Below are 13,009 nucleotides of genomic sequence, written 5' to 3'. Positions count from 1 at the left end.
AGCTTGTGTGACATATGCTTTGGATGACTGGTTTTAGCTCCCTCTCAGCACCTTCCCTCTGTGCAAAATTTCTACAGCTACAATCTCCTTAACCTATGGGAAATTCATGCAGCTTTGCCTTGTCAACAGCTAGGAACTGCATTTTGTCCAGCCCCTGCCCTCTCTCTGTCTGCCATTTCAGACCAGTTGGTCAGCCTTCCAGCCTCAGAGCTCTCTAATGGGTACTAAGGAGCTGCTTTATGATCGAAGTGCTAGTCTCAATTCCTCCAGGAAATCACAATTTATCTCAATAGATAGGTGATTGATAGATGCATAGATACAAAGATGATAGATAGACAGACAGGCAGACATAACTGGAAATATAAAAAGCCACATATTCCTTTCCTCCATTTATTTCTCTAATTTGTCTCCTAGCCTTTAGTGTATTTGATATCTAATGTCTTTTATGTCATATAAAAGAACATGAAGCTACCTTGTAGGTTTCCAGTGGCCTTGTAAGTCTAACAATACATTTGTTACCAAGTTTTGTATTGTAACCAGGAAGCAGAATTCTCACGCATTGCACATATTTTCATATTCATCACACTTCATGGGAAGTTATTCATATGAGAATTTCTACAGCATTTATCGCAGGACCTGTTTTGACTGAACAGTTTAAAGGCATTACTTTTTTTTTTGCCCCTGGGGATAATACCAATATGTCCACACAAGTTAAAATGCCAAACTCATATAATGACTAGAAACATTTTGAAAAATCTTAGTGTATCCAAGAACTGCCCAGTGGTGACCTATTTTGAAAAATATATTAATTCCATATTATTATTTAACAAAACCCAATGTGGCTTCTATACATGACCAAGTAAAATAGATTGGAATTCATTGTTACATTAAGGAATATTTATTGGTCCACTTACTATGTGCTACAAACAATTTTAGACAAGAACAAATGAACAAGACAGACAATTCCTTGCCCATTAGGGTTTACATTCTAATAAGTGATAAAGACATAACAAGTAAAAAAAAGTACGTATATATTGTAATACCAGGTGGCTAAGTGATTTGAAGAAAAGCAAGGCAGAGCAAGGGCCACGGTGGAAGACTAGGGTCAGGTTAGGCCTTTCTGAGGAACTCACAGTTGATCACAGACCTGAATGAAGTGAGGGAATGGAAGGAAAAGAGAAATGTTTGGGGACAGACTGTCTCAGGCCTAGAATGTGAGAATGGGAGAGTTAAGAATGCAGAAATGAGCCCGGAGAGAAGAACCCCTGGCCTTCTGCGCCTTCTGTGCCGGGTCAGAAAGTTGATTCAGATCACAAGCTGTGAAGCTGTGGAGAGCGCTCAGTACTAGAAGGAAAAGGGGTCTGCGTGTTCCAGCCGCATCGCATCAACCCTCGTAATGATGCGGTTCTTTACTGGGTCAGGTACTGCTTCTTCGTCACAACAATCATGTGAAATAGGGGGGCTGGGCCTTATTTTACAGATGACAAACTCAGCTCTGCCAAGAGCAGACAGTTCAACCAACAGAGTTCACAAAGTTATTTAAACAAAAGTGCACTAATTCATACTCAGAACTGGTAGGCGCGAGCCCAGGTAGGTAGTGAACACCTAGGGTCCCTGGCAGTTTCTGATCCCTATAAAGGACCTTAAATATTTTCTTGTTTCAACCATTAGTAATTCCAGACTTACACATAAACCTGTGAGTTAACGAAGGGTAATATTTAAGCACTGCAGGTATTAATGTGAAGCTGTGCTATTTTCATAAATATCTGCATTGATTTAGCCTTTATGAAAATTTACAAAAATGAGATCTTAATGCCATGTCTTTAGCTTAGGATACAGCTGTGTTCTTGCCACACCCAGGTGACTACAAAAAGGTCAGGTGTGATTGAAATGTGACCGAGTATAATTTCTAGGAAATTGCAACTTCTGTACAAGAATCAGATAGTATTTTTTGATATAGTTTAAAAGGACACTTTTTAGACTAGCAAATAGATATGCAACCATGTATGTTCTTTTCCTATGTACCTATAATTAACAATCCCATCACCAACTAAGCCAGAATTCATTTTAACACATCTGCTTAGTGCCACAGGGCTCAAACATGAAACCCCGTTGAGCAGATGGTCATTTTTTAAAGTGTTCATCCAAATTGGTAAGTTGTTCTGTCCCATGACAGAACCTACTGGATCCTCAGAAAACCCTATTTCTGTTTTTCTCATCTATCTTCCATGGATTGATTTACCTGTTGTTTATCGTACTTTCCAGTTCTTCAACCAAGATTATGTAATGCTATCGTTTAAATACGGGGAATAATCCTTTATGGAATAATTCCTGAAAATATCCCCAATTATACTCTTTCAATTTTTATGTCAATATGATAGAAATAGAAATGTTCTCTCAACTCATACATTTCTATTTTACTAGCAAGTTTTTCTCTTTTAACATTTTGTTTTGTTTAGTATTCACACTCTTCCCTAAGTAAATGATGATATGAATGCATAAAGATTTTCTATGGCTTATGACTTCTCATCTACTTTTAATATCCTCCTAAATTGTTGTATTTCCAGTCTTGGGCTTTTGTAAGGTGATGATACCTATGTTGCTGACATAATGGTATCTGAATTGATATTGATGGAAAACCTTGCTTCTATTACATGGTGTGGTGTTTATGTTTCCAAGTACAGAGGAAAACAATACTGTAGCTATTCAAATCCACTATCTTTAGCTAAAAATTATTCAAAATATTTTACCTAAATATATATGGTCAATTTGGTTCAGCTCATTTTCACATGCTGCTAATAAGAAATGAACATATAAGACAATTTTGAGGACACTGTATTCACCATTTTCTTTCTGTTCAACCTATGAATTTTGAATTCCATCTTGATTTGGATAGAATAATAAGGATTGTTCTTAAAATGCTGATTAAAATTAAAGGGTTTTATTATCTTATTATCTGATGTTATCATAAAGCTTGTTATCTGGATGTTACCATGGATTTTATCATGTCCAGCAGCTTAGCATACTTCCTTCATAATGTTACAATAAAAGTAACTATTGCACCTAATTTTATATCCCATAATAAAAAAATGACACTGAAGAATCAGTTCTGGTTTAAGTTCTTAATAAAAAGGAAATGCTGAGAATTTTATAATGTTTTATTCTATGCATGGTAAGAATCAGTAAGGGTGATCAAAATATTTTGGATGAATATTAATTCAACTTTGAATCAAATACTTCTTTCATTTATTGCTATCATTTTTAGTGGCAATAAAAATTTACTTAAAATTTTTCACGCTTTCCACAATTATCATAAAGTTTAAATTTAATGTTGAGTAAACCTTGACATGTATTTTGTTATTGCATTGTGACATGATAAAGATGTGTTTTGGTTACATATAAAAATGACATAAAAATCTCCCAGACATATTTTCATACTTCCTTTTTTATACAAATCTGTAATATCAAAGACAATACAAATCTATACTGTATCTTTGATTAATTAACATAGACCAAGAATCTGTCTAAATTTGAAATCAGTTTTCAAGTATGGTCTTGACAATGATTTTAAAATATCAAACTATTGTGAATCATAGAATCTCAGTCAGAAACTTGCTTATTCATAAAAAATAAACAGTTTTTGAAAATTTTATATAATCACCCAGATTCTACTAGGTGTTATCTCCATGTCGCATCAGGAACTTAAAACACATAAACACTTTACTCTCACTTGGTAAGATTAAAAAAAAATAAAAAAGGATAAATGAAATAATATTAAGGTGATCTAGTTCAGGGCCTTTCTCACATTAAACATTCAAAAATTTTGAGACTTTGTATTGGATTGTAGTGAAAAAAAATGCTAGAGGAATATTTCAGTTACATGCCAGAGCTGGCCTGCAGAGAGCTGGTGGTTAGCATCACTCCACATCTGTATTCGGGGACAACATGTGGGTAGCTTGAAATAACCAAGGGGTATTTACTCCCAGGAAATCCGAAGACGCTACAACTTTTCTCCCCTACACCGAGAACTGGAGTAAACCACTCTTAACTAAGAGACTACCAATTTGCCCAAACACATATTAGCATTTTTAAAATTTTAAAAATAAAAAAAGCTCTAATTATTTGACGGCATAGCAGAACCAAACATGCACGCTAATCTTTTAAAGCGAGGTCCCAACTCGTTAAGGTAATCATAATTTTCATCCTGGTCAGAGACTGCTGATCCTAAGGAGCTCAGAGATCCAGCTAATGACCCTGTTCCCTCAAAAGCGTAGGTCTGGAGGGAGTCAAAAGGAGGCGCGCAAGGATCAGTATTAGCTTCTTCGAGCTTTTCTAGAATGAATTTCCGGAAGATGGCGCTATCCGGGCCGACCTGCAAGGACTGCCGGGGCAGGCTCCCGATCTCTGCCGCAGCGGTTTTCCGTGTCTGGCGTCCCCGCATGATGGTGCTACTCCTCAGCTCCGCGATATCAAAAGCCTCTGTATCTTCTTCTCCTCCCCCTTCATCGTCATATCTGAATATATTCTCTCGGAAGTCTTCACCTTTCTCCGGAAAGAGAGTCTGCTTTCTTCGCTGTTTCAGTCCTAAGATCAAAAAAACAAACCCTGGCAAAGAAAGCGTACGAGAACATTAATTAACATAGTATAATAAGTATAATATGTTAATATATGTTAATATAAGTTTATATTCATCAATATTACATATTATTTATAATAAACTTTACAATCCTTGCTTTTGTTAAAAGCTCAAGACATGAGTTTAGATTTTATGATTATAAGACAAAAGAAAACAAACAGCTGACCCTTGAACAATGCAGGGCTTGGTGACATCATTCCCTGCCCAGTGGAATATCCTCGGGTAACTTTTGAATCCCCAAAACTCAACTACAGTATTTGCTGTTGAAAATTTACTAAAGGGTCATGCAGAATGACATAAGGCAGTATAACAGTATTTCTGGCTGATGATTTAGAGCAGAAAAACATCATAAAAATAAGAGTGAACTGTTTTGTGATGATAATCAATTTAAAATTGTATTTTTTATATATTGAAAACAGAAAAAGAAAAATAGCATAAGGGAACATTTTTCAGTCTATATGCATTTGTCAATTTTAGCAACCAATAATCCACGTTAGGAGAAGTTAAGCACAACAGAGCAGTTTGAAATTCCCCACTGAGACTAATTCTGTGGCATAATTATTTTCTACGTTAATATTCATTGACTACAAAGTATATGCCACCAGATAGTTGGTTTAGAACCTGTGCTCAGTGATACCACATTAATTTCAGAAAGCCCAAACTATGATTTTTAAAAATCATAACACTGGTACGCCCACAATCAATATTTATTACATAAGATAATTTTAATATCACATAAAAACAGAGTAATTTCAAAGCACCTTTTTTTCTATTTTTAGAGAAAATTGTGCGTGCGTGTGTGTGTGTGTGTGTGTGTGTGTATCAAGAATAGCCAACCCTTTCATAGCCTTTAAACTATTCAGAATTTCACCTATAGGAATTGAAACAAACATGAAGTGATGTTATTAATATTATCATAAAGAGAAATACATTAGGCAATACTTTATATAAATCTTACCTTTTAAAAAATTGGAATAGTGTTCTTGAAATAAGGTCATTGAGTTTGAATCCAGGTACTGTGAAGCTCAGCTAAGATATGTGGTTGATAGAGAAAGGGAGCTAATAAATAATTTTTTCAATCTATGAATTGGAGAGAGTATTCATGACACTTTCAAAGAAAACTACTGACTATTGGTTGACCCATACTTCCCACCATCTAAATCTTACTCATGCCCTGACTGTGAGGCTGTCCTTGGTTTACTCATGGGGTTTTTGGACTTGGTTTAGGTCTGTCCCTATGAGTAAATCAGTACTTGTCACCCTTCAAACACTACACTGTTTTTACTACACTTGATTCTGATACCCAGCTATGTAGCTCTATATTCGGTTTTAGGATCAAAGACCATTAAAAATTATCTTAAAAGCTGAGGCTGGGTAGGAAAGAATGGTAATTTGGATGGTAAAGAGGAATGCATGATTTTTTGAAGCTTTGAGAAATAATAGAAGAGTGAGGGCAAAGCAATCCCTGAAACATAGAGGCCATTTTGAGCAGTGAGGTTGGGATTATAGAGCCCGTGGCTGATATAATTGTTCTCAACACTCAATAAAGTGGTGTTGACTTTTGACATGAAGTTATAAGGGAAGCAAGAGAGGGTTTAGATTATATATACTGGTATGTTAAAGAAAGAGAAAAGGTTACACAAAATGAATTATTTGTAGTCTTGGAAGCCTGACTAAAACATTTTGGGGTTCATTTGCCTCATCTGTAAAGTGAATATAACATCTGCTTCTAAAAACAACAACAACAGACAAACAAACAATCAAACAAACAAAAAAAACGGAGTTTGGGGCACCTGGGTGGCTGAGTTGGTTAAGTGGCCGACTCCTGATGTCTGCTCAGGTCATGATCTCGGAGTTGTGAGATCCAGCCCCGCAGGGTCACTCTTATTTTTCATTTACTCCACTGGTTTAAGAATTGCAACATATTCAGAAGAGCAATTAAACACACACACACACACACACACACACACACACACACACGCCCATACCATGCTGTGATAATAGAATTAACTATTTTTTATATTTATCACATTATTTCCAGGAAATGAAGATGGGTTCAGTTCAGCACTACTTACCAAATATTATCATGATGCTTATCAAAATAGCAAGTATGACTTCTGTTCTGAATCCCAAGGCAAGTGTAAGGTCCTTATTCCTGCAGGTGTGTGTACTGCCTGAGTCATCACAGTCACAGATGTGTATGGTAAGGGTGTTTGTACTTGTAAGTGACGGGATTCCATTGTCAGCAATTAGGACAGACATGTAGAAGACAGGCTCTTCCTGAACGCTAAAACCAGTTCTATTGGTCAAAATTACAGCTGTGTTATCTAAAACAAAAACCCATGTGCATAATTTTTCAATAATATAAAAGAAATGCATACCAGTTACATGTACTAGAGCAATAGTATAGCTATATCATGTAAGTTTAAATAATAAAGAAGAAATTTCTGATAAAAAGTCAAAAGATCCACTCAGAAAGTCATTATTGATTTGGCGTTGCCTTAACCCTAATTACATAATTAGATGAATTACATGAATCCGTTCCAAAATGTCTTTGATAAAGATAGAAAACGTTAACTGTGGAACATAGAAAACAGCTTTTCAAACAGATGTCAATATTTTATAGAGGCTGCTATTAAATTTATGATGACAGTATGAGTTTCATTTGGGTTCTTTACTCATGACAGTGCTTTTTCTAATAGAAACTCATTCTTTTCACAAATACTATAAATACACAAGATTTTCAAAGTCATAGACCAATATCAGAGCAAGTGGTCTCAAATCATGCATTTATTAATGAGACAGAAGGATTAGTTTCATTTGGTAGGAAAAATTCTATTGGGATGTTTCATTTTACTTTGACATTATTAACCCATTTTCTATTTAAAATTCAGATTAACAGTTAAACCTCAGTAGCACTGATCACTCTTCTAGACAGAACATTTAAAAAATTAACAAAGATGAACAATATATGCTTTGACACTTTTGAAGTTGTTTTCCCCTGAATCCCAAAATATTCCAAGTAACCTTTTTTGGTGCAATTTCTTGTGTCTGAGTCCTATATTTTCCCCCTCTTTTTTTTATTGCCATCCCCCAAAATATTTTCTGTAGTAATCAAAACTTAGAATACACGAACAGTAAAATGCAAATAAATGAAGTGTTTGAAAATGTGTGCCTGCTAACCACTTATCCCAAATCATCGTTTAAGATGAATTCTCCATCATGCTTTGGAACCTATAAAACTTGTGATTTTATTTACTAGGCAGATTGAAAAGGTAAGAGAGTTTACATTTTTCAATTCATATTTTATCAGATTATTCTTAATCACAAACATTAAACCAAATTAATTATTTTCTTTGTTTTAATATACTTATTTTACCCCAGTGACTTATACTAATATAAACAAATCTAAGCTCTAATTTATTTCTTCTATTGATATTTGCATTTTTATCCTAAGTTTAGTTGAGTTTCCTTCACGGAGAAATTTGACAAGGAGAAAAGGGAGAGAACATGCCTGCATTTATGCTCCCACAAAAGATCTTCCATAGATCAAAGCCTAAAATCAGGTGTAAGGAAGGACATCTGCAGGTGTTTGGCTATGGATACTTGAGTAATAAATCCTATGGTGCTTCTTATCTTTAAGATATAAAGTAAAATTAAAATAGATTCATATTATGACAAGAAAATCTTTTACTGACGTGAAAGAAAAAAGAACAGAGTGGTTTTATGCAAAGTCAATCCACTTCTGTATGGAAGGAGAAGATATTCTGTCTCTGCAGACAAAATCCTTTGGCACACTGTGTCCTTAGATTGATATAATCATTTCATTTTGAAGGAAAGAGAATAATCTTAAACCAATTTTATATATTTATAGCTTCTAATTAATGACTCCAAATATCTGTGAATCAATCCAGCTAACATGACTGTAAGTATATATCATTTTCTTTCCCATAGATTGAAGTTTGAGTTTTACAAGGACATGAAAGGAACAGCTGTGTCTGCACAGCCATTATATTTGCAGGGTCATTCAGGTTTTGCAAGGTCTTGTAGCCACTGGTGACTTGATAAAGTGTTTCTCATTTAAAGAAACCCACTGAGAAATGGGGCTAGTATTTTCAGAACTTGACTTCGGGTTTTGTTTACCATTTTCACTGCCACTCTGTTCTATTTCTCAACATTATCATATTGCAAGAACCCTATAAAAAGCAACATTATAAATCCCCTTAAAATCAAGCACACTTCTCAAAGAAAGGATCAAAAGCCATCATGAGTGAATGGCATTACCTTCATTATCTATGATTATGAAACTTGAGTTCTTTGTGTCGTCCACAGGTAGATTAAAGTAAAAATGGTGATCTTCTATGGATTCATCTCTATCCACTGCACTGATGGTCTGAATCACCTAGGGAAAATAGAAACAAGTTGCTTGGTTTTTGATTCAGGAATATAATTAATGTTATCAAGATTATTATCATTATTAGTATTAGCTTTTATCAAAATTGCTTTACCAAAATTTTTGTATATATTGCAAGGGTAACTCAATTTGGGGAGAATGTTAAAATATTTTCTCAGGTTAAAAATAAGTTTATTTGCCCCTTTCAAAAGTGTTTTGATATTACATAATCAATTCTTGTTGGGGGCTGAAATGATTTCTATCAGTTAAGTTCGTTAGAAATTCTCAAAATACTGCTGCTATAAATCAAAATTTCCTCCCATCCTCTAGGCCTGATTTCCCCCTTTCTTCCTTTTTTCCTTCTCCCTTCCTTATCTGAATAGCAGCCATTAGGATTTGTTGAAGTTATATATTCTCTGCTCATTTGGGAGCATAGCTGTGGTAAACTTATTGTCTTACTGAAGTATTAGCTAAACTAATGAGTTTTCAAATTGATTTGCAGAAATAATGCATTTAGAGCTTAGGGGCAATGTACATGATTTCCTTTGACCCATAAAGATTATAACAAAAGTGTTCCACATCAAATAAATTCCTATTTCAGATCATAAAAAAGTGAAGTAATACAGTTATGAACACATCAGTTCACATTTAATTCTTTTCTTTCAAGACATGAATGTTTCAGTCAAGTGGTTCATTATTGTCAAAAAGGAGATATGCTGTCAAGATCATATAGTGAGATTGTGATTAATTCTGGAAATTAAAGTAAATTGATTACAGAAGTTATTGTTTTGAATTTTCTAGAATTAAAGTGCTTTTAACAATGTGTCAAACAAGAATATCTTTAGTTGCCAGATGACAGACCCAAATTTTATAATGTTATACTTCAAAGAATAGATATCTCTCCACATGAAGTCTTATAAAACCAGTGTAATTTGTACGTTATTTCTCTACATCGATTTATCTTTTTTTTTTTAAAGGTTTTATTTATTTGACAGAGAGAGACACAGCAAGAGAGAGAACACAAGCAGGGGGAGTGGGAGAGGGAGAAGCAGGCTTCTCGCTGAGCAGGGAGCCCGATGTGGGGCTCGATCCCAGGACCCCGGGATCATAACCTGAGCCGAAGGCAGACGCTTAATGACTGAGCCACCCAGGCACCCCCATCGATTTATTTTTCTTTATAACACATTCCTAGTCAAATCATATTCATATAGTGTTAATTAAATAATCTAATAAAACATTTTCATTCAATCCATGCCTACAATAATAAATTTACATTGTATTAGGGTAATGCTTTTATTTTGGATTACCATAATAGCCAGAGTGAAGGGTGGGGGGACTTGAAACTCTGATATTTTGAATCCTGGTGTTGCCAATTACTAGTTTTTTTTTTTTTTTTAACATTTTATTTATTTATTTGACAGAGAGAGAGTGCGAGCACAAGCAGGCGGAGTGGAGAGGGAGAAGCAGGCTCCCCACTGAGCAGGGAGCCCAATGCAGGACTCCAACCCAGGACCCCAGGATCAAGACCGGAGCTGAAGGCAGTTGCTTAACTGATTGAGCCACCCAGGTGTCCCACTAGATTTTATTCTTAAAAAAATGGAGATACTAATACTTAAGTTTTAGGAATGATTTTAAGAACTATATGTCATAGCTTTTCAAAGTGCTTGTCATACAGTCAGTACATGTTTATAAGGTGTTTTCTTCATGAAAACGTGGAATTGTTGGGATTTGCATAGACAAGATGGTATCCTGAATACTGTGTGTAATCTCATTACATATATATTTGTTTAATTAAGGTTGATAACAAATTGTAAAAACTCATGCTTACCGTATTGACACATGCAGTCTTGATTTTTAGACAAGGAATAATTTATCTCACTACCTGACTTTCTGTATTAAATACATGCATCAGACTAAAGGTTGAAAATGTTTTCCTTTTGTGTATGGAGGCTTAAGAACACTGGTGAGATTTTGACTTTGTATATATTTTTAAATAATTTTATTAATTAAATTACTCTCTACATATGTACAGGTAAACTGAATATGCATAGGTTTCAATACCCTGGCCCCTTTTTAACGTACATCCTTCCACTTACACTTGCTTTATAAATTGAACTTCCATATGCTTTATGGGTTTCACCACTTTGCAAAAATAGGAAGCCACTGACATAATAGAACCAGTTACATAGCAGGTACAATTAATTCTTTTGAATTAACCCTGAATGTGTACACTATTCTTGAGAACAAATTTCTAGAAAAGAGCCAACATTAATGAACACAAAACTCTTGACTAGGAATGCTCATTTTTTCCCTTTCACATGACAATGGAAATGTTTTTGTTTTAATCTTCAAATAAAATTCTAAGAAAAAATCTTGTTGCATTGATTAGATTTCTAAACTATTTCCTTACATCTACTTGCCTGGGGCCCATCACTGTCATACACATTGATGAGAGGAGCAAAGGCAAATCAAAAGCAAAGAGTAGACAAAGTAGACAAACATGGATGGTTATAATATGACAAATTCTGAGAGCTCAAATTTTTAAATTCCCCTTTGTCCTCAGTAGAATTTTGTCCAGTTTTTTTCTGAACCAATACATGTGATTTTCCATTTATGACACTTTAAAATCTATAATGGAAATATATGGTGACAGCCTAGAAAATCTAAAAATAACCACTTCTATGTATTATCATAGCCAATCTTCACAATTATCCTGTGCAATAAATCCCATTATTGTCCCCATTTTATATTTACTTAGATTAAGGTTCAAGTCACCTAAGTATCTTGGGTAAGTAAAATGGCTGGGTCAGAATTTGAATGCAAGCTGATGCTACCAGTATGAAATGAGTAGTACGTGTGGCCCCCAGAGCATATTTTCTTCAGATTTATTGAGAAAAATAAAATTGATAAATGTTTAAAATGTACATCATAATGATTTGAAACACATATACACTGTGAAAAGATTCTCTCCATGTAATTAATCACCATATCTATCACCTTGCATATTTACCATTTTTAAAAGTTCTACTTTCTTAGCAAATTTATACAAAGAGTATTAGCTATAGTCACCATGTTATACATTAGATCCTTAGACTTTATTCATCGTATAACTGAAAGTTATATTCTTTTACCAACCTTTCCCCATATCGCCTACCCTCAAGCCCCTGGCAACCACTTTCTATTCCTCCCAGGCACATTGTTCAAGCCCTAGACCTGTTCTTGTTCATAAAGTTTGCATACAAAAATATACTGTAATGGATGTGGTATGCAAGAAGCAAACAAAACCAAGTCTCGTAAAAGACAGACATACAGAGAAATAAATAATATAATTGTCATAGAAGGGATATAGACCAAAAATAATGGTTGGGGAAAAAAAGAAGAAAATAATCTGAGTATAATATTTAGGAAAAAGAAATGATTTTCCAAAGTGGAACTGAGCAAATGAGCTAATACTTGAGCAAAAAATATGAATTAATGGGAAAAGTGTGATCCAGATAAAAGAATACCATGTGAAAACCAAGAATGCAGAGAGATCATATGTTATAACATAGAAATACATGAAATTTTCATTTTTTTAAGTCAAAGAGAGTTAAACATTGGCAGTTTCATAAGTTTCAACTTAATCATTTTATGGAACTACAAACAGTATTTGACTTTAAAGATAATCATGGGAAAAAAGATAATCATTTCGTGTCCATCAATTACTTTGCACTGACTTCTTTTCTAAAAAAAAGGGGCACACATGGGCCAGCTTACTAAAATGTCATTCTTAGATTATTATGTTGATTAAAAAAATCACTACAACATTCATTTTCACACAAAATATAGGTCTGACCTTTATTAAACATGCAATTTGGGGCACCTGGGTGGATCAGTCAGTTAAGTGGCTGACTTTGGCTCAGGTCATGATCCTGGAGTCCGGGGATCCAGTCCCGCATCGGGCTCCCTGCTCAGCGGGGAGCCTGCTTCTCCCTCTGACT

General features: G+C 34.6%; 1 protein-coding gene across 2 annotated transcripts in view; it reads right to left on the bottom strand.

Annotated features, from left to right (window-relative positions):
* Positions 1–875: 875 nt before the first annotated feature.
* CDH19 (cadherin 19) overlaps positions 876–13,009 on the bottom strand; it is a 105,399-nt gene continuing 93,265 nt past the window's right edge. For both annotated transcript variants that reach the window (XM_078060186.1, XM_078060187.1), the window contains exons 10-12: positions 8,921–9,038; positions 6,712–6,963; positions 876–4,605 (exon numbers count right to left, since the gene is read on the bottom strand). In XM_078060186.1, the coding sequence (XP_077916312.1) occupies positions 4,115–4,605; positions 6,712–6,963; positions 8,921–9,038 (861 nt within the window). In that variant the 3' untranslated portion in view covers positions 876–4,114. The remainder of the gene's footprint in view (positions 4,606–6,711; positions 6,964–8,920; positions 9,039–13,009) is intronic.

This window comes from Halichoerus grypus, chromosome 13 (genome assembly GCF_964656455.1).
Source record: "Halichoerus grypus chromosome 13, mHalGry1.hap1.1, whole genome shotgun sequence".
In the NCBI taxonomy this organism is placed as follows: domain Eukaryota; kingdom Metazoa; phylum Chordata; class Mammalia; order Carnivora; family Phocidae; genus Halichoerus; species Halichoerus grypus.
Note: the sequence above shows the minus strand (reverse complement) of the source record. Positions and strands in the feature narration are given on the sequence as shown.